Source organism: Pristiophorus japonicus, chromosome 4 (genome assembly GCF_044704955.1).
Source record: "Pristiophorus japonicus isolate sPriJap1 chromosome 4, sPriJap1.hap1, whole genome shotgun sequence".
In the NCBI taxonomy this organism is placed as follows: domain Eukaryota; kingdom Metazoa; phylum Chordata; class Chondrichthyes; family Pristiophoridae; genus Pristiophorus; species Pristiophorus japonicus.
Window position 1 is genome coordinate 166643403 of NC_091980.1, and position 21365 is coordinate 166664767.

Sequence of the window (21365 nt, forward strand, 5' to 3'; positions counted from 1 at the left end):
TGAGAACATGCAATATTCTTCATTCTTCCTTTTGTCTCGCTGGACTGAACTGTGGGAGCTGGACTGGACTGTAGGGGGAGCCGGACTGGACTGTGGGGGAAACTGGACTGGACTGGATTGTGCTGGGGGGAAATATGTTTGGACTGTGGTGAGCTGTTTGGAAAGTCTCTTCAGCTTTTCTTTTCAGCATTTTCACAGTTTAACCGCAGGGGAATTTACAAACATTGGCGGTAATGAGGTTGTACATTTCTCGACTGTGATTGGTTTTGTTTCGCTGCCAATAACAGGAAATGGATGCTTCACCATGTCCCACAGGTTGACTCTGTCCTGTCATCTCCATGTTCCACAATCTGCCTTTCTATGAGTCATTATTGTCACCATTGTGTCAATACACCACTGTGCCAATAATGGGTCTGAGGGATTTACGACAAACAGGGTCTATTTACACAGAGTCTCTACGAACTACAGTGAACAGAACTCATGACCGAAACTTCAGCAGAGTCTCCTGATAACAGCAGGATTATTTCTCTGACAGCGAGTGAAGTATAGTTACATAATACATAATTCTGTGCACAAAATCAATCCCAGTCACTTACTGCAAGGGTGATTGATGGGGGAAATACTCAATCCTCTCCATCCTGGCGGATACTTGTGGTGTCACTGAATGCAGCCTTATTCTTATGTCTTCTCCCCCCCCCAACACCCCACTCTTTAGTAATAAGCCAAACCCGAACCAGATCAACGTAAGCAACACAAAGACTGGAGCGGTGAACGGAGGGAGCGCGCTGGCACCAAATGGGACAGTGGCAGTGGCAGTGGCAGTGCCAGGACCGGGGCGAGCGTGCGAGAGCTGTTTCAGTAAGTACTCTTGGGATCACAGAGCAGTGTGAAGGCCTCCGCGGGGCTTGAAGCGTCTGCTGTTTTGAGCGCTGTGGGCCATTAATGTCAGTCATTGAGCCAGGATGGCAAGAGGGCCCCGAGACAGGTGGCAGCCAGAAGCCACTGCCCGGCTCCGGGTTTATCAGCGCAGCAGCACTGGGCCTTGGACGACACCGGGTATTAATAACCAGTTGGCTGCTAGCAACCAGACTGAGCTATCCAAACATGGAACGTGATGCTCCATTTACTCCCGGCTGGACCGTGCTGCGCTCCCGATGGTTCCGGGCTGCAGGAGGAAGGTTGCAATTTATTTGTGTCTATTTTTGTTTCACCAGCTACTCAGTCGTACCAGTGGTACTCGTGGGGCCCTCCCAACATGCAGTGCCGGCTCTGCGCAGCCTGCTGGGCCTACTGGAAGAAGTATGGAGGACTGAAAATGCCAACCCGGCTGGACGGTGAAAGGCCAGGACCAAACCGGAATAATCTGGTAACTGCCAAATGCTGGAGATTGCACCAATTGCCAGCTTTTCTCCACCAGTTTACTCTCCTTCCTTTCCTCCTCTGAAATGTACTGCTTGCTGCAGTGCAGGCGCACGGCCGGCCTCCGATCGCTCATTCAAGGGGCTCGTTATTGAGGCGTGAACATAGACAAGTGTCATTGCCTTGTTAGAGTGTTGTTAGATTGCAGTCAGATATGATCCAGTCCCGATCCCGCGTCCACACACGTGCCCTTACCAGCGGGAGTAACTGGATAGAGGCGCTAACCCTTGGCACTGGGAGAAATTGTAATGCCTCTAACCCCACCCTGACAGATCAGTTGACTCAACAACAAACCGTTCACAAAGTCAGTTTGGCTCAGTGCGTAGCACTCTCGCCTCAGAGTCAGGAGGTCATGGTTCAAGCTCCACTCCAGAGACTTGAGTGAGTAATTCTAACTGCCACTTTAGTGCAGTACTGAGGGAGTGCTGCACTGTTGGAGGTGCTGGAAATCAGCCAAGATGTTAAATCTGTCTTTTTGGATGGATGATGAATCTCGCACATCATTATTTGAAGAAGAGCAGGGGCGTTCTCCCAGTGTCCTGATCAATACTCCTCCCTCAACCAAAACCTTCCTAAACAGATTAACCGAGGTTCATCTCAGTGCTGTTTGTGGTCTTGTTATGCGCACAATGGCTGTCCCTGTTTGCCTATGTAACAAAAGGGATGTGATATAGTTATATATAAATGCAGGGTATTTCTTGTCATTAATATATTTATGTTGCAATGGATTTCCCTGAGAATGATAACAGAGTGCCACCTCAAACCAGCTACCCTTGAAGATTTTTCTTCTCCCATTCCTACATGAGGAACCGCCTTGTGTTCACTCTGCGCCTCCCTCAGAGAGAGGGGCAGTCGCCATGGAATGCATCAGTCCGCAGCACAGCCCCTCGCTGCACCATCTCTGTTGTCCATGTAAACCCCTCAGTGTCAGCTGTGGCTCAGTGGGTAGCACTCTGGCCTCTCAGTCAGAAGGCAGTGGGTTCAAGTCCCACTCCAGAGACTTGAGCACATAAATCTAGGCTGACACTCCAGTGCAGTACTGAGGGAGTCCCACATTGTGGAAAGTGCAGTCTTTTGGATGCGATGTTAAACCAAGGTCCCGTCTGCCCTCTCAAGTGGATATAAAAGATCCCATGGCACTATTTCAAAGAAGAACAGGGGAGTTATCCCTGCTGTCCTGACCAATATTTATTCCTCAATCAACATAACAAAAACAGTTTATCTGGTCATTATCATATTGCTGTTTGTGGGAGCTTGCTGTGTGCAAGTTGGCTGCTGCGTTTCCCACATTACAACAGTGACTACACTCCAAAAGTACTTAATTGGCTGTAAAGTGCTTTGAGACATCCGCTGGTCGTGAAAGGTGCTATATAAATGCAAGTCTTTCTTTCAAGACTCTTATTTTTATTTTGGCGTGTATTTGCAGGATTGCTGTAACTGTTATGCCCTTTCCTCTCTGCCTCGCTCCAGAACGCTCATGGCCTGCCAGTTAGGAACAGCAGCAGTCCCAAGTTCGCATTGAAGACACGGCAGGCCTTTTACCTGCACACGACCAAACTGACGAGAATGGCCAGGCGTTTATGTCAGGACATTCTGCAGCAGGCGGCACGACACCCCTATGTGCCGATCAACAGTGCGGCCATCAGGGCAGAGTGTAAGTACCGAGGAAATGTGAGGGCAACATTAAACAGGGTTACAGTGGTGAAAAAGTTCTCCTCCAGGCTTGAGTGTGGTTCACAGATGAGGATATGGTCCTTTCTTGCACATGATTATATTCCCTCATCCAGCTCTTGCTGTTTCAGGTTCCCTGTGTGCTGGTCACTCTCCAAGACCCAGATTATTCTTTATCTGGCAGGAATTCTCCTCGGGTGGTGGAAACAAATTCAATAATAACTTTCAAAATGGAATTGGATAAATAGAATCATAGAATAGTATAGCACAGAAATACTTGAAGAATTAAAAAATTTCAGGCATATGGAGAAAGGGCAGGAGAGCGGAGCTAATTCGATTGCTCTTTCAAAGAGCTGACACAGGCATGAGGGGCTGAATGGCCACCTCCTGTGCTGTACCCGACTGATTCCAGGGATGGCAGGACTGACGTATGAGGAGAGACTGGATTAACTGGGCTTGTATCCACTGGAGTTTAGAAGAATGAGAGGGGATCTCATAGAAACGTATAACATTCTGACGGGATTGGACAGGTTAGAGGCAGGAAGAATGTTCCCGTTGCTGGGGAGTTCCAAAACCAGGGGTCACAGTCTAAGAATAAGGGGTAAGCCACTTAGGACCAAGATGAGGAGAAACTTCTTCACTTAGAGAGTTGTTAATCTGTGGAATTCCCTGCCGCAGAAAGTTGTTGAGGCCAGTTCGTTAGATATATTCAAAAGGGAGTTAGATGTGACCCTTACGGCCAAAGGGATCAAGGGGTATGGAGAGAAAGCAGGACTGGGGTACCGAGGTTGAGCCATGATCTTTTTGAATGGCGGTGCAGGCTCTAAGGGCCGAATGGCCTGCTCCTGCACCTAATTTCTATGTTTCTATGTTTCTATGTATCATTGTATGATTTCCCACACCAACCATCCTGTGACCTCTCGGAGCAGGATTGCCAGTTAGTGTCAAATTCATGCTGCATGGCCCTGCCTGCTCGGAGCTTGGTTGAGATGGGCCCCAAACCTATTTCAAACAGGACTCTTACAGCCAGCAGAGAGAAGTAACTTTTCGTCCCATCAGCCTGGGCTGGATCTGAACCCAGGTCTCAGAAGATGAAAGGACAGTGTCTAACCCCACCGTGGCACCCTGTTCCTCTGAAATGGAATTGAGAGAATTCGAAATTGTTCTGGAGGACTGAGGGTTCCTAAAACAACCTGCATCTCTTTTATGTACCAGGTACTCTGCGGCTACCAGAAGCACCAGATCAAACCACAGGACTGAAACGAGCTGTTAGAAAACCCTTGGAAACAATCGTGGAATACCTAGGTAAGAGTCACCCCAAACTAGTGACACATGCTGGTGCAGTGGTTCTTATTTTGAATAATTAATCACACTTGTGAATAACTCACAATTGTGGTTTAATTATTTAAGTCATCTGTTCCTGGTTCAGACCAATTAAATCACTGAATATTGTTTTGAGCAGAAATAAAACAGGCAAACCTTCCGATAGTGGAACCATAATGGGAATATAAATTAATGAAACATTTTTGCTCTCCCTCTTTTAGACCAGCTAAAAACCTGTTGCTTAACTCTAGATAGAACCCATAATAATATAAATCTGAGCTATCTGCACTATCAAAATATAACTTATTTACGTGGATCTGTGTAAAAGGTGGGTGACTAAAACTGGTCTATATTTTATAACCACTGCCGAAACTAAGTACGCTTCCTGAAGCAAGTGTTCATTCTACCCTGACCCCTAAGTATCTGTGCTTTGTGAAGTGAGAGTTTGTTCACTGTGCATTTTTTACCAGAACCCATAGGGAATTATCTTGAGTGTTGCGCTGACATAGCAATGAATAAATCTGTAATTAGTAACCAAAGTTCCCCTGGTGGCCTATTGGATAGAGACACCGCAGCATCCACTCATGCAGCCTAGAAGGTCCTGGGTTCTATCCTCAGAGTCTGTTATGCTGGTTAATCGCAACCAAGACAATAGTTGTCAGCAGTATAATTGGCCTCAGAGCCCTGGGCTATTGCTGAGTAGGAGGAATATCATAGGAACTTAGGGATATATGGGCCCAAGTTTCCCCAGGAGTTGCTCTTTTTTTTGGAGCAACTAGATTTTCTTGGAGTAACTTAAAAATCGCAGTTCTCCCCATTTAAGTTGCTCCAGTGTAAGTGAGTTAGTTAGATTTTTTTTTCAAAAGGGGGCGTTACCAGCCACTTAGGCCTGTTTTGACCATTTAAACAAGTTTAGCCAGCTAAAACTTACTCCAAACTAACTTAGGCCAGAGTAAGTGGCCACTTTTGTACGTTCTGAAAAACCCTGCAATGAATTAAGAGATTAGCACAGGTAGGCAGAGGTGGCGGGGGGGGGGGGAGGAAGGAAGTTAGAGGATTCCCCAAAGCATTAAACACTTCACTTTTAACAATAAAGAAGCATAGAAACCATCATAATTAATAAAGAATAATAAATGAAAAAATAAATCAAGTAATAAGAAATAAAAAGTCCTACCTCGCCGACTGGAGCATGCACCGGTAACGCCCTTTGACCGGGGCTAGGGGAGGCTCACAGCCAGCAGCAGGAGAGATCTCCGAGGTACAGCTCCTGGTTCCCCGTCATGCCTACCCAGGTTGTTGCTTGAAAGAATCTGTCAATGCAGAGTTCCTGCCGTGGGCATAGACTTCACTCCAAAATTAGCATCACCCTCAATGTGTAGATAGCAGCAATTTAAAAAAAATGACTAAACCTCAATTGGCTGTTGGATTTAATGGGTCTGATCAATGTAGTTTGGTAATAAAGAAAGATTGTAGTTTGGAAACACGATAACAATCGCTTCAGGCAGAAAGAAAGGCCATTGCCCTAGTGTCACAATTACTCAGATATCACACTGAGTGCTGGAAGAAATTGTTCTAGCATTTGGTTTGCAAATACTGTCATTTTTGTACTGAATGTGGGAAGGCAGCGGCCGGCCTGTGCAGCAGGCCACTCGGCCCGGGATCGGGGCGGCGAACATCGGGTTGTCCCTTCGGCCAGGGATAGGAACAGCGAGCATCGGGTCTGGAGCCAGGACGGGCTGGGAGGGTGAGGAGCTACTGCGCACGCGCGCAGCTGCCGGCACTGTTTTCGGCGCAGGGCTGTAGCTCCGCCCCCCCCCCCCCCACACTCAAACAGAAGCGCCGTCACCAGGACCCAGGACACACAGAAGAATAGCCAGAATACGCAGTAAGTTTTTTGCCGCTGGTTTGAGCGCACAAAGTCGGTGCATCTCGTGTTAGTGCGCCGTAAAAAAGGGGTTGGGGAAACTTAGGCCCATAGGAACAGGAGTATGCCATTTAGTCCCTCGAGTATTTTCCGCCATTCAATGTTTGATCTGTGACCTAACTCCACCTTTGCCCCATATTCCTTAATACTGTTGGTTAACAAAAATCTATCAATCTCCGATATAGAATTAACAATTGATCTAGCATCAACTGCCATTTGCGGAAGAGAGTTCCAAAATTCGACCACCCTTTGCATGTAGAAGTATTTTCGAACTTCACTCCTGAAAGGTCTGGTTCTATTTTTTAAACTCTGCCCCGTAGTCTGCGATTTTCCAAACAGCAGAAATCGTTTCTCTCTAGCTACACTATCAGTTCCCTGTAATTTTTTTTTTATTTGTTCATGGGATATGGGCAAGGTCAGCATTTATTGCCCATCCCTAATTGCTCTTGAGAAGCTGATGGTGAGCCACCTTCTTGAACCGCTGCAGTCTGTGTAGTATTGTTTTTCATAGCAGTTTGGTACAACTGAGTGACTTGCTATATCATTTCAGAGGGCAGTTAAGAGTCAGCCACATTGTAGGCCAGACCAGGTAAGGACAGCAGATTTCCTTCCGTGAAGGATATTAGTGAACCAGATGGGTTTTTTTTAACAACTATCCAGTAGTTTTATAGTCATCATTATTGATAGCTTTTTATTCCAGATTGATTTAAATAACTGAATTTTGAACTCTGGTCTCTGGATCGGGTCCTTGGGATTACTAGTCCAGTAGCATAACCACTATGCTACCATACCCCATCATATCTTGAAAACTTAAATAAAATCACCCCTTAATCTTATAAATTCGAGGGAAAACACCCCTAGTTTGTGTAATCTTTTCTCATAATTTAACCCATGGAGTCCAGGTATAATTCTGGTAAAGCTACACTGCTGCCCTCCAAGTCCAATATAGCATTCCTATGGTGTGGTGCCCAGAACTGCTCACAGTACTCCAGGTGTGGTCTAATCCGGGTTTTGTATAGCTGCAGCATAACTTCTACCCCCTTGTATTCTAGTCCGCTAGATATAAAGGCCAGCATTCCATTAGCCTTTTTGATTATTTTCTGGACCTGTCAATGACATTTTAATCTATTTCCATGGACACCCATATCTCTTTGGACCTCCACTGTTTCTAGCTTTTCAGCATTTAGAAAGTACTCTGATCTAGCCTTTTTAGCTCCAAAGTGGATGACCTCATATTTGCCCACATTGAAATACATTTGCCACAGTTTTGCCCATTCACTTAATCTATTAATATCTATTTATAATCTTATGCTTCCAACCGCACTGGTTACAATGCCTCGTATCTTTTGTGGCTCTTGATCCCATCATCTCGGTCATTAATAAATATGGTGAATAGTTGAGCCCTCCAAATAGATCCCTGTGGGATCCCACTAGTCACATCCTGCAAATTAGAGTATCTGCCCATTATCCCTACTGTCTATCTCCTGCCGCTCAGCCAATTTCTGAACCAGGTCAATAGTTTACCTTCAATTCCATGAGCTTCAACTTTAGCTAACATTCTCTTATTGGGGACTTTATCACATGCCTTCTGGAAGTCCAGATAAATAACATCCAAAGACATTCCCCTGCCCACTACTTTATTCACCTCTTCAAAAAACTCAGTTGGGTTCGTCAGGCATGATCTACTCTTTACAAATCCATACTGGCTGAAAATTTTCACAGTGTTCAGACACTCTATCCTTATTTATAGACTCTAGTAATTCCCCAACAACAGATGTTAGGCTAACTGGTCTATAATTCCCTGGTCTCCCGCTCTCACCTTTCTTAAATATCGGACGGACATGTGCAATTTTCCAATCTAAAGGAACGGTTCCTGAATTGGAAGATTATAGTTAGGGTATCTGTAATGTTCTCATCTACTTCCTTTAAAACCCTGGGATGCAGAGCAACTGGCCCAGGGGATTTATCACTCTTTAGTGCCATTATTTTCTTTATTACTGTTATTTTGCTTTCGCTAATTTTGGTGCCCTGATTAAATATTGGTTTTCAAGCTATCTTCTACCTCTACAGTAAATACTGCCACAGTAATTATTCAACATGTCCACCATTTCTTTATATTCATTTACAATATCACCGTTGTCAGTTTTCAAGGGACCCACATTGTTCCTGACTACCCTCTATTTCCTAATATAACTGTAAAATATTTTTTTATTGATTTTGATACCCCTTGCAAGTTTCTTTTCATACTCCCCTTTTGTAGCTTTTACTATCTGTTTTGTCAGCTTTTGTTCTTATTTCTCCCAGTCGTCAGGATCTGTGTTATTTTTTGCAATCTTATATGCTTTTTCTTTCAGTTTTATGTTGTCCCTTACCTGCTGTCATCCTTTGTAACTGTGACAAAGGTAAACCATCCCTCCTCATCCTCCTGAACCTGTCTGCAGCTTTTGACACAGTTGACCACTCCATCCTCCTCCAACGTGTCTCCACTATCATCCAGCTGGGTGGAACTGCATTCGCCTGGTTCCATTCTTACCTATCTAATCGTAGCCAGAAAAGCTCCATGCAATGGCTTCTCTTCCCACTCCCGCATCGTTACCTCTGGTGTCCCCCAAGGATCTATCCTTGGCCCCCTTCTATTTCTCATCTATCTGCTGCCCCATGGCGATATCATCTGAAAACACGGAGTCAGTTTCCACGTGTACGCTGATGACATCCAGCTCTACCACGCCACCACTTCTCTCAACCCCTCCATGATCTCTAAATTGTCAGACTGCTTGTCCGACATCCAATATTAGATGAGCAGAAATGTTCTCCAATTAAATATTGGGAAGGCCGAAGCCATTGTCTTTGGTCCCCGCCACAAACTGCGTGCCCGAGCCACTGATTCCATCCCTCTCCCTAGCCTCTATCTGAAGCTAAACCAGACTGTTCGCAACTAGGCATTATATTTGACCCTGAAATGAGCTTCTGGCCACATATCTGCGGCATAACTAAAACCGCCTATTTCCACCTTCGTAACATTGCCCGCATCCGCCCATGCCTCAGTTCTTCTGCTGCTGAAACCTTCAGCTATTCTTTTGTTACCTCTAGAATTAACTACTCTAATGCATTCCTGGCTCCATTCTACACTATGTAAACTTGAGGTCACCCAAAATTCAGCAGCCCATGTCCTACCTCGCACCAATTCCTGCTCACTCGTCGCTCCTGTGCTTGCTGACCTACATTGGCTCCCAGTTAAGCAACGCCTCAATTTCAAAATTCTCATCCTTGTTTACAAATCCCTCCATAGCCTCGTCCCTCCCTATCTCTGTAATCACTTTCAGCCTCACAACCCCACGAGATGTCTGCGCTGCTCAAATTCTGCCCTCTTAAGACAGACTGGATGTGGGGCAGATGTTTCCCTTGGCTGGGAAGTCTAGAACAAGGGGTCACTGTCTCAGGATACGGGGTAGGAAATTTAGGACTGAGATGGAAACATTTCTTCACTCAGAGGGTGGTGAACCTGTGGAATTCTCTAACACAGAAGGCTGTAGAGGCCAAGTCACTAATATATTTAAGAGGGAGATAGATAGATTTCTAGACACAAGGGGTATGGGGAGAAAGCGGGAATATGGTGTTGAGATAGAGGATCAGCCATGATCATATTGCATGGCGGTGCAGGCTCGAAGGGCCAAATGGCCTACTCCTGCTCCTATTTTCTATGTTTCTATGTTAAGCGTCCCTGATTATAATTGCTCAACCATCAGTGGCCGTGCCTTCAGCTGCTTGGGCCCTAAGCTCTGGAACTCCCTCCCTAAACCTCTCCGCCTCTGTACCTCTCATTTCTCCTTTAAGACACTCCTTAAAACCTACCTCTTTAACCAAGCTTTTGGTCATCATCTTATGTGGCTCAATATCAAATTGATCTGTTTTGCCTTATAACACAGCTCTAAGTTGTTAAGTAGAGCTCTTGCGCCTTCGGGATATAAACTGGTTCTGTGTCGCATTAACTTATTTTTTGAACCCTCTCACTGATCATCTGTCGATTAACGGATTTGCCCAGTTTACTGTGGACAATCTTGTATCATGCCATTGGAGTCGGCCTTACCTAAATCTAGAATTTTAGTAGCTGCTTTACGTTCCTCCCTTTCAAACACAATATTGAACTTGAATCATATTATGATCTCTATTCGATAAATGTTCATGCACCGTTAGGCTGTTAATTAAATCTGGCTCCTAACTCATTCCTAAATCTAACATGGCCTGACCCCTTGTTGGTTCAAACACATATTGTTGCAGAAAACTATCCTTAACTTCGATCAAATCACCCCTTCACCTTCTAAATTCCAGGAAATACAATCCTAGTTTGTGAAATCTATTCTTAAACTCAAGAAATTCACTACCTTTCTGACATGAGCTAGTCTGCTTATCCTACTCTATATGAAAGTTAAAGTCCCCCATTAAAACAACTCTGGCTTTGCTACAAGCTTATCTAATCTCTGCATTTATACATTCTGCCACTTCACAGCTGCTATACACAACTCCCAGGTCAGTCTTAAATACTTTTCTCTTTCTTAACTCTACCCATGAAGTCTCCACTGTCTGCTTACCTCTCGTTATATCCTCTCTTATCATTGAAGTAATTTCATCCTTAATCACTAAGACTACTCCTCCCCCTTTGCCATTTTCCCCATCATTCCTGTAGACCATATAACCTGATATATTTAGTTCCCAGTCCTGACCATCTTGCACCCACGTCTCCATATTGGCTGCCATATCACACCCTCGAAGTTGAATTTGCACCTGGAATTCATTCCCTTTGTTTGTTGTACTCTGTGTTTATATAAAGAACACTTATTTGGGTCACACACCCTAACCTGTCCTTCTGCTTTAATGTTGTTTTTCCTCACGCTTATTTAAATATTTTACATCTTTTCGTTTTCCCTTTACTCTCCTCCCTTTTGTTTATTTTAGAATTATTATTTATAATTTTTATATATTTCCACCTGGGCCCTCTCCGTCATTTACTAGTTTAAAGTCCTTGTGATAGGCCTATTCATCCTTTCCGCTAGGACCCTGGCAATGTTCCGTGTAAGGTGCGCGGCCACGCCGCACTGCTCCAGGGAACCCGCACAGCCGGCTTGCCGGCATTTCAGTGTAAAAACCGCGCATGCGTGATATTTTCAATGACCTGCGCAGCCCCTCAAGGTGGCTTCGTAGGGCATAAAAAGAATTACATGGAACATAGGACCCTGGTCCCAGCCCTGTTCATAGAAACATAGAAATTTACAGCACAGAAGGAGGCCATTTCGGCCCATCGTGTCCACGCCGGTCGACAAAGAGCCGCACGGCCCTTGGTCAGCAGCCCTAAAAGTTACATATAAACATATAAAGGCAAAGAGCACCCAGCCCAACCAGTCCGCCTCACACAACTGCAACATCCCTTATACTGAAACCCTGTACACTATACCCCAGCCGGAGCCATGTGATCTCCTGGGAGAGGCAAAAACCAGATTAAAAACCCAGGTCAATTTAGGGAGAAAAAATCTGGGAAAATTCCTCTCCGACCCATCCAGGCGATCGAAACTAGTCCAGGAGATCACGCTGGCCGTATTCTATTCTCTGCGCCGTCCAACAAAAGGTCATCCAGTCTAATCCCAATTACCAGCTCTTGGTCCGTAACCTTGCCGGTTACGGCACTTTAAGTGCCCATCCAACCATCTCTTAAAAGTGGTAAGGGTTTCTGCATCCACCATTCTTCAAGCAGCGAGTTCCAGATCTCCACAACCCTCTAAGTAAAGAAGCCCCCCCCTCAAATCCCCTCTAAACCTTCAACCAACCACCTTAAAACTATGCCCCCTCGTAATAGACCCCTCCACCAATGGAAATAGACCCTTACTATCCACTATGTCCAGGCCCCTCAATATTTTGTACACCTCGATGAGGTCTCCTCTCAACCTCCTCAGTTCCAGTGAGAACAAACCCAGCCTATCCAATCTGTCCTCATAACTAAGATTCTCCATTCCAGGCAGCATCCTAGTAAATCTCCTCTGCACCCTCTCTAGTGCAATCACATCCTTCCTATAATACGGCAACCAGAACTGCATGCAATATTCCAGCTGTGGCCTAATCAAAGTGTTATACAATTTAAGCATAACCTCCCTGCTCTTATATTCTATGCCTCGGCCAATAAAGGCAAGCATTCCGTATGCCTTCTTAACCAACGTATCCACCTGGCCTGCTACTTTCAAGCACTCCAAGCTCCCTTTGTTCATCTACACTATTAAGTGGCCGACCACTTAATGTGTATACCCTTTCCTTATTAGCCCTCCCAAAGTGCATCACCTCACACTTCTCTGAATTAAATTCCATTTGCCACTGCTCTGCCCACCTGACCAGTAGATTGATAGCCTCCTGCAGCCCATGACTTTCCTCTTCATTATCAACCCACACAGCCAATTTTAGTGTTGTCTGCAAATTTCTTAATCATACTCCCTATATTCAAATCTAAATCGTTGATATATACCACAAAAAGCAAGGGACCCAGTACTGAGCCCTGCGGAACCCCACTGGAAGCATCCTTCCAGTCACAAAAACATCCATCAATCATTACCCTTTGTTTCCTACCTCCAAGCCAATTTTGGATCCAACTTGCCACTATGCCCTGGATCCAATGGGTTTTAACCTTCATGACCAGTCTACCATATGGGACCTTATCAAAAGCCTTGCTAAAGTCCATATATACTACATCGTATGCACTACCGTCATAGAAACATAGAAAATTCTCGACCCTCTTGGTTACCTCCTCAAAAAATTCAATCAGGTTAGTCAAACACGATCTTCCCTTAAGGTTCAGGTGGAGCCCGTCCCAACGGTACAGCTCCTTCCTGTCTCAGTACTGTTGCCCTGTGTCCCATGAAATGGAACCCTTGCTTCCCACATCACTCCTTTAGCCATGTGTTCACCTTTCTAATCTGCTTATCCCTATGCTAATTTGCACACGGCTCGAGTAATAATCCAGGGATTACAACTCTTGAGCTCCGAGCTCCTGGTACTCTCCAAACAGGACCTCTTGCCTACTCTTCCCTATGTTGTTGGTCCCAACATGGACCACAACGACTGGATCCTCCCCCACCCTCTCTAATATCCTTTCAAGCCGGTTCGAGATGTCCCTCACCCTGGCACCAGGTAGGCAGCATGTCATGAGGTCCTCTTGATTCTGCTTACCGCGCATGCTATCTGCCCCCCTGTATTATTGAAGCCCCACAACTACCACATAACACTCCCTTTGGACAGCCTCCTGCTCCAGGGTGCCATGGTCAACATTCTGGCTGTCCTTATCCTCTCGGGCAGCAAGCAATGTGCCGTGTAATTTTTTTAGGGGCTGCATGGCTCACTCAAAAGTCAGCACATGCGCGTTTTTTTCAATTTAAAAGCGAGCTCACTGGCTGCGCGGGTTCCCTGGAGCGCTGCGCAGTCACACAGCTTACAGAGAACATTGGTAGCAAGTGCTTTGTGCCTGTTGGATAGGATCTGTTGCTGTGGATTCCCGTTCTCTATCTCACCTGGGTTCCCCTTACTCTGTACACTATCGGTCACAACAACCCCGTTCTGATCCAGCACCTGTGAGGTGTGACCGAGGTCTGGAGCAAACTGTCCAAATACTCCTTCCCCATCTCCAACTCGCACTCCAGCTCAATGACTCTGAGCCAGTGAGATTTGAGGCGGAGACATCTACTGCAGATTTGTTCGTTCGAGACAGTATCGATGTCCACAAACTCCCACATACTGCAGTCCAGACACACAACCTGCTCTGCCATATCTTAGAATCATAGACTGGTTACAGCACAGAAGGAGGCCATTTGGCCCATCGACCCTTGCCGGCTCACTGCAAGAGCAGTTCAGCTAGTCCCACTCTCATCCTTTACCCGTAGCCCTGCAATTTTTTTTCCTTCAGGGACTTATCCAAGTCCCTTTTGAAAGCCACAATTGAATCTTCCTCCACCATCCTCTCATGCAGTGAATTCCAGATCCGAATCACTTGATGCGTAAAAAAGTTTTTCCAAGTGTTATCTTTGGTTCTTCTGCCAAGCATCTTAAATCTGTGTCCTCTGGTTCTTAACCCTTTTCGTCATTGGGAACAGTTTCTCTCTCTCTACTCTGTCCAGACCCCTCATGATTTTGAACACCTCTATCAAGTCTCCTCTTAACCTTCTCTGCTCTGAGGAGAAAAATCTCAACTTCTCCAGTCTATCCACATAACTGAAGTCCCTCGTCTCTGGAACCATTCTTGTAAACCTTTTCTGCACTCTCTCCAAGGCCTTCACATCCTTTCCAATTGCGATGCCGAGAATTCTTCAGTTGAGGTCGGAACAGTGTTTTATAAAGACTCATCATAATTTCCTTGCTTTTGTCCTCGATGCCTCTATTTATGAAGCCCAGGATCCTGTATGCTTTTTTAACCGTTATCTCAACCTGCCCTTCCACCTTCAACGATTTGAGCACATACACCCCTAGATCTCTCTGTTCATGTACTCCCTTTAGAATTGTACCCTATAGTTTATATTGCCTTTCCTCGTTCTTCCTACCAAAATGTATCACTTCGCACTTTTCTGCATTAAATTTCATCTGCCACGTATTCCACCAGCCTGTCTATGTCCTCTTGAAATCTATCACTATCCTCCTTACAGTTCACTATACTGCCAAGTTTTGTGTCATCTGCACATTTTGAAATTGTGCCCTGTATGTCCAAGTCGAAGTCATTCTTTCCCCTCTCTGCCCTTTACTCTATTACTATCCCAGTTTATAATTAGGATAGTTGAAGTCCCCCATTATCACTACTCTTATAGCTCTTGCGCCGCCTCTCTATAATTTCCCTGCAAATTTGCTCCTCTATATCCTTCCCACTAGTTTGTGGCCTATAGAATACACCTAGAAGTGCAATGGCACTACTATTGTTTCATAACTCTACCCAAATAGATTCTGTCCTTGACCCCTCCAGGGCATGCTCTCTCTCCAGCACTGTAATATTCTCCTTAACCAATACTGCCACCCGACCTTCCTTCTTTCCTATCTTTCCTGAATATCCAGGAATATTTAGTATCCAATCCTGCCCTTTTTCGAGCCAGGTCTCCATTATCGCCACAACATCATATTCCCATGTGGCTATATGCGCCTGCAGCTCACCAACCTTATTTACCACGCTTCATGCGTTTACACACTTACACTGTAAACCTATTTTGGACCACCTTGTATTCTCTCTTAGTCTGACCCCACCTAATTCCATATTATTTCTTACTCGAGTACACCTTGTTTCTCCCTTCTAATGCTACATCCTGGTGCCAGCCCCATGCCAAATTAGTTTAAACCCTCCCCAACAGCACGAGCAACCCCCCCGCACTTCCGCGAGGACATCTTAGTCGATATTTATTTATAGTTAATTACTTTTTCGCCTGTTTTTTTTTAAACACACAAGCACTAAAACACTGAACAAAATTTTCAATACTTACTGCCTCAAGCTTACCTGAACCACTATAATTATTAAAGGCAAAAAAGGAGCACCTCCTTCCCCCTCTGCAACGAATTCCCACTCTCACTAAATTCTCAACTTCCCACTCTGTTCACAGTGCAATCTGTGATTGCGCTCAGTGGAGTTCCAGAGACATATCGGCCAAGGTTCCTGGTCCTGAGCACCATCCAGCGACCCCAGCTAGAAGGTACACATGTTTGGTGTTAGGTGAGGGTTGAGGGAAGGATTTGACTTGGCGCAATCTGCCAACACCCATTTGCCTGGGCTCAGACATTGCTTGCAGTGCACCGCATGAAAGTGAACCTTAGCAAAAGTCAGCACCTTCGGGAGACAATGGTGTATTTGCTCTTGTAAATCTGCAGGGCCTTTCCCTACATTACAGCAATGACTACACTTCAAAAGTATTTCATTGGTTATGAAACACTTTGAGACATCCTGAAATGGTGAAACATGCTATCTAAATGTAAGTGTTTTTTCTTTGTGAATACTGACCACCTTCTCTTTGTTCACAGAGGCCCATCCATGCCCTAAGCAAGACCGTCCCAATGCCAGTTTGCACATCAGCAATGTCACTCCCGCCAAGCTGATGCCCATCTTAAATCACAGCTCTCCAACCATCCTCGGCAAGCGCAGCTACGAGCAGCACAATGGCATAGACGGTTAGTGTTTCAGACTGGAGAGTGCAGTTCCTGGGTTGTTTTGGGGAATGTACATTCAGATAAATACATAATTTAATTTGTTGATGTGGCTGATACTTCAGGGTTATTCACAAAGATTTGATTTATTTTTCTCCCCCTTCTCTCAAAGTGCTGAAAAAGAGATCTGCTGGAAACACACAGCAGGTCTGTGAAGAAAAAAGAACAGGTTGCATTTTAGGCTGTCTTTTACCCTTTTACTTGAGCTATTTTTGGTTTCCATGCTCCCAGCTATTCTCATAGGTGAACCCTCACTTGTGCTGGTATCTGTTACAAACAAAAAACCTTCATTAGACTCCTTCTATCCTGTACCTCCGATCAATGCTCCTTACCTTGACAAGTAATGGAATAACATTAACATGACCTTATTGGAGCTAAACAAATTGAGTGAAACAGCAAATGAATAGGCAAATAATAGCAGAATATATCATTTTAAGAACATAAGAATTAGGAACAGGAGTAGGCCATCTAGCCCCTCGAGCCTGCTCCGCCACTCAAGAAGATCATGGCTGATCTGGCCATGGACTCAGCTCCACTTACCCGCCCGCTCCCCATAACCCTTAATTCCCTTATTGGTTAAAAATCTATCTATCTGTGATTTGAATACGTTCAATGAGCTAGCCTTAACTGCTTCCCTGGGTAGAAAATTCCTCAGATTCACAACCCTCTGGGAGAAGAAATTCCTTCTCAACTCGGTTTTAAATTGTCTCCCCCGTATTTTGAGGCTGTGCCCCCTAGTTCTAGTCTCCCCGACCAGTGGAAACAACCTCTCTGCCTCTATCCTGTCTATCCCTTTCATTATTTTAAATGTTTCTATAAGATTACCCCTCATCCTTCTGAACTCCGAGTAAAGACCCAGTCTACTCAATCTATCATCATAAGGTAACCGCCTCATCTCCGGAATCAGCCTAGTGAATCGCCTATGTACCCCCTCCAAAGGTAGTATATCCTTCCTTAAGTAAGGTGACCAAAACTGCACGCAGTACTCCAGGTGCGGCCTCACCAATACCCTGTACAGTTGCAGCAGGACCTCCCTGCTTTTGCACTCCATCCCTCTCGCAATGAAGGCCAACATTCCATTCGCCTTCCTGATTACCTGCTGCACCTGCAAACTAACTTTTTGGGATTCATGCATAAGGACCCCCAGGTCCCTCTGCACCGCAGCATGTTGTAATTTCTCCCCATTCAAATAATATTCCCTTTTACTGTTTTTTTTTTCCAACGTGGATGACCTCACATTTTCTGACATTGTATTCCATCTGCCAAACCTTGGCCCATTCGCTTAACCTATCTAAATCTCTTTGCAGCCTCTCTGTGTCTTCTACACAATCCGCTTTCCCACTAATCTTTGTGTCATCTGCAAATTTTGTTACATGACACTCTGTCCCCTCCTCCAGGTCATCTATGTATATTGTAAACAGTTGTGGTCCCAGCACCGATTCCTGTGGCACACCACTAACCACCGATTTCCAACCCGAAAAGGACCCATTTATCCCGACTCTCTGCTTTCTGTTCGCCAGCCAATTCTCTATCCATGCTAATACATTTCCTCTGACTCCGCATACCTTTATCTTCTGCAGTAACCTTTTGTGTGGCACCTTATCGAATGCCTTTTGGAAATCTAAATACACCACATCCATCGGTACACCTCTATCCACCATGCTCGTTATATCCTCAGAAAATTCCAGTAAATTAGCTAAACATGATTTCCCCTTCATGAATCCATGTTGCATCTGCTTGATTGCACTATTCCTATCTAAATGTCCCGCTATTTCTTCCTTAATGATAGCTTTAAGCAATACAGATGTTAAACTAACTGGCCTATAGTTACCTGCCTTTTGTCTGCCGCCTTTTTTAAACAGAGGCGTTACATTAGCTGCTTTCCAATCCGCTGGTACCTCCCCAGAGTCCAGAGAAATTTGGTAGATTATAACGAATGCATCTGCTACAACTTCCACCATCTCTTTTAATACCCTGGGATGCATTTCATCAGGACCAGGGGACTTGTCTCCCTTGAGATCCATTAGCCTGTCCAGCACTAACCCCTAGTGATAGTGATTGTCTCAAGGTCCTCCCTTCCCACATTCCCGTGACCAGCAATTTTTGGCATGATTTTTGTGTCTTCCACTGTGAAGACCGAAGCAAAATAATTGTTTACGGTCTCAGCCATTTCTACATTTCCCATTATTAAATCCCCCTTCTCATCTTCTAAGGGACCAACATTTACTTTAGTCACTCTTTTCCGTTTTATATATCGGTAAAAGCTTTTACTATCTGTTTTTGTGTTTTGCGCAAGTTTACTTTCGTAATCTATCTTTCCTTTCTTTATTGCTTTCTTAGTCATTCTTTGCTGTCGTTTAAAATTTTCCCAATCTTCTAGTTTTCCACTAACCTTGGCCACCTTATACGCATTGGTTTTTAATTTGATACTCTCCTTTATTTCCTTGGTTATCCACGGCTGGTTATCCCTTCTCTTACCGCCCTTTTTCACTGGAATATATTTTTGTTGAGCACTATGAAAGAGCTCCTTAAGAGTCCTCCACTGTTCCTCAATTGTGCCACCATTTAGTCTGTGTGCCCAGTCTACTTTAGCCAACTCTGCCCTCATCCCACTGTAGTCCCCTTTGTTTAAGCATAGTACGCTCGTTTGAGACACTACTTCCTCACCCTCAATCTGTATTACAGATTCAACCATGCTGTGATCACTCATACCGAGAGGATCTTTTACTAGATCATTTATTATTCCTGTCTCATTACACAGGACCAGATCTAAGATAGCTTGCTCCCTTGTAGGTTCTGTAACATACTGTTCTAAGAAACAATCCCGTATGCATTCTATGAATTCTTCCTCCAGGCTACCCTGTGCATTTGATTTGACCAATCGATATGTAGGTTAAAATCCCCCATGATAACTGCCGTTCCTTTTTCACATGCCTCCATTATTCCCTTGATTATTGTTTGGGGGCCTATAAACTACGCCCAACAGTGACTTTTTCCCCTTACCATCTCTAATCTCCACCCACAATGATTCAACATTTTGTTCATTAGAGCCAATATCGTCTCTCACAACTGCCCTGATATCATCCTTTATTAACAGAGCTACCCCACCTCCTTTCCCTTCTTGTCTATCTTTCCGAATTGTCAGATACCCCTGTATGTTTAATTCCCAGTCTTGGCCACCCTGCAACCACATTTCTGTAACAGCCACCAAATCATACCCATTTGTAATGATTTGTGCCGTCAACTCATTTACTTTGTTTAGAATGCTGCGGCATTTAGGTAAAGTATTTTAATACTAGTTTTTAAACCATGATTTTTAGTTTTGACCCCTTCTGCAGCCCCTTTATATTCATACATATTGTCCCCTCCTATCACCTTGTGGTTTACACTTACCCCAGTGCTACTCTGCTCTGTTGCCTCCTGCCTTTTGCATCCTTTCTTGGGGTTCTGTTCATCTGAGCTCTCACCCACTCTAACTAGCTGAGAGCCCTCTCCTCGGTTCCCATCCCCCTGCCAAGCTAGTTTAAAGCCCTCCCAACCGTACTATCAAAACCACCCGCGAGAACATTGGTCCCGTCTCTGTTGAGGTGTAACCTGTCCGACTTGTACAGGTCCCACCTACCCCTGAAGCGGTCCCAATTGTTCAGGAAACTAAAGCCCTCCCTCCTACACCAATGCCCCAGCCACGTATTTATCTGACTAGCCTTCCTATTTCTACCCTCACTAGTACGTGGCACTAGCAGTAATCCTGAGATTACCACCTTTGAGGTCCTGGCTTTCAATCTTACTCCTAGCTCCCTAAACTCAGCTTTCAGGACCTCACCCCTCTTTCTACCTATGTCGTGGGTACCAATGTGGACCACAACCACTGGCTGTTCCCCTTCCCTCCCCAGAAAGCCCTGCAGTTGCTCAGTGACATAATTGATCCTTGCACCAGGGAGGCAACACACCAGCCGGATGTCACTTTTGCTGCCGCAGTAGCGCCTATCTGCTCCCCTAACTATTGAATCTCCGATCACTATAGCCCTTCCCGTCTTCTTCCTCCCCCCTGTGCAGTTGAGCCACCCACGGTGCTGTGGACTTGGCCCTGGCTGCACTCCCCAGAGGCATCATCGTCCTCGCCAGTAGTCAGAATAGAGAACCGGTTGGAGAGCGGGATAGCCTCAGGAGACTCCTGCACTACCTGCCTCGTCATACACTTGTGTGCGACGGTCACCCATTCCCTATCCTCCTGCATCCTTTTAATCTGTGGGGTGACCTACGCCTGAAACGAGCTATCCACGTACCTCTCGTTCTCTCGGATGCTCCTCAGTGCCTCCAGTCCTCGCTCAAGCTCCGAGACTCGGCGCTCGAGTTAGAGGAGCTGGAGACACTTCTTGTACATGTGGTCATCCCCGTTGCGGGAAGCATCCAGGAATTCCCACATGGCACAGGTGTTGCATTCCGTTTGAACGAGCTGCCCTGCCATCCCACTAGTTACCCTTAAATTACCCAGCAAAAACACTGACTCCCACTTCACACACTGAACAGCTATTTAGTAATTTATCCTCTTATCTATTAGAACACAAAATCAAAGAGATATACTCACCAGCCGATCAGCCAACCACTTACCAGCTTGGCTGTGACGTCACTTTTTGATTTCTTGTCCCTCCTCCCCGCATTGCTCGCTCATCGACTGCTGCTGGGCCTTTGTAGGCCGCTGACCCCGGACTGCCACTGACGCTGCTCCTCCCCGCACTCTGACGTCACCTCTCGATTTCTCACCCCTCTATCTTTGTCTAAAGTTTATTGGCTCCTCATACAGTAGAAAAAAATTCACCACAAC

General features: G+C 45.3%; 1 protein-coding gene across 8 annotated transcripts in view; it reads left to right on the forward strand.

The window, feature by feature from the left end:
* Positions 1–21365, forward strand: part of mta1 (metastasis associated 1) — a 161601-nt gene that overhangs the window by 78030 nt on the left and 62206 nt on the right. For all 8 annotated transcript variants that reach the window (XM_070878807.1, XM_070878805.1, XM_070878806.1 and 5 more), the window contains 5 exons: positions 716–858; positions 1215–1366; positions 2890–3073; positions 4306–4395; positions 16358–16504. In XM_070878807.1, the coding sequence (XP_070734908.1) occupies positions 716–858; positions 1215–1366; positions 2890–3073; positions 4306–4395; positions 16358–16504 (716 nt within the window). The remainder of the gene's footprint in view (positions 1–715; positions 859–1214; positions 1367–2889; positions 3074–4305; positions 4396–16357; positions 16505–21365) is intronic.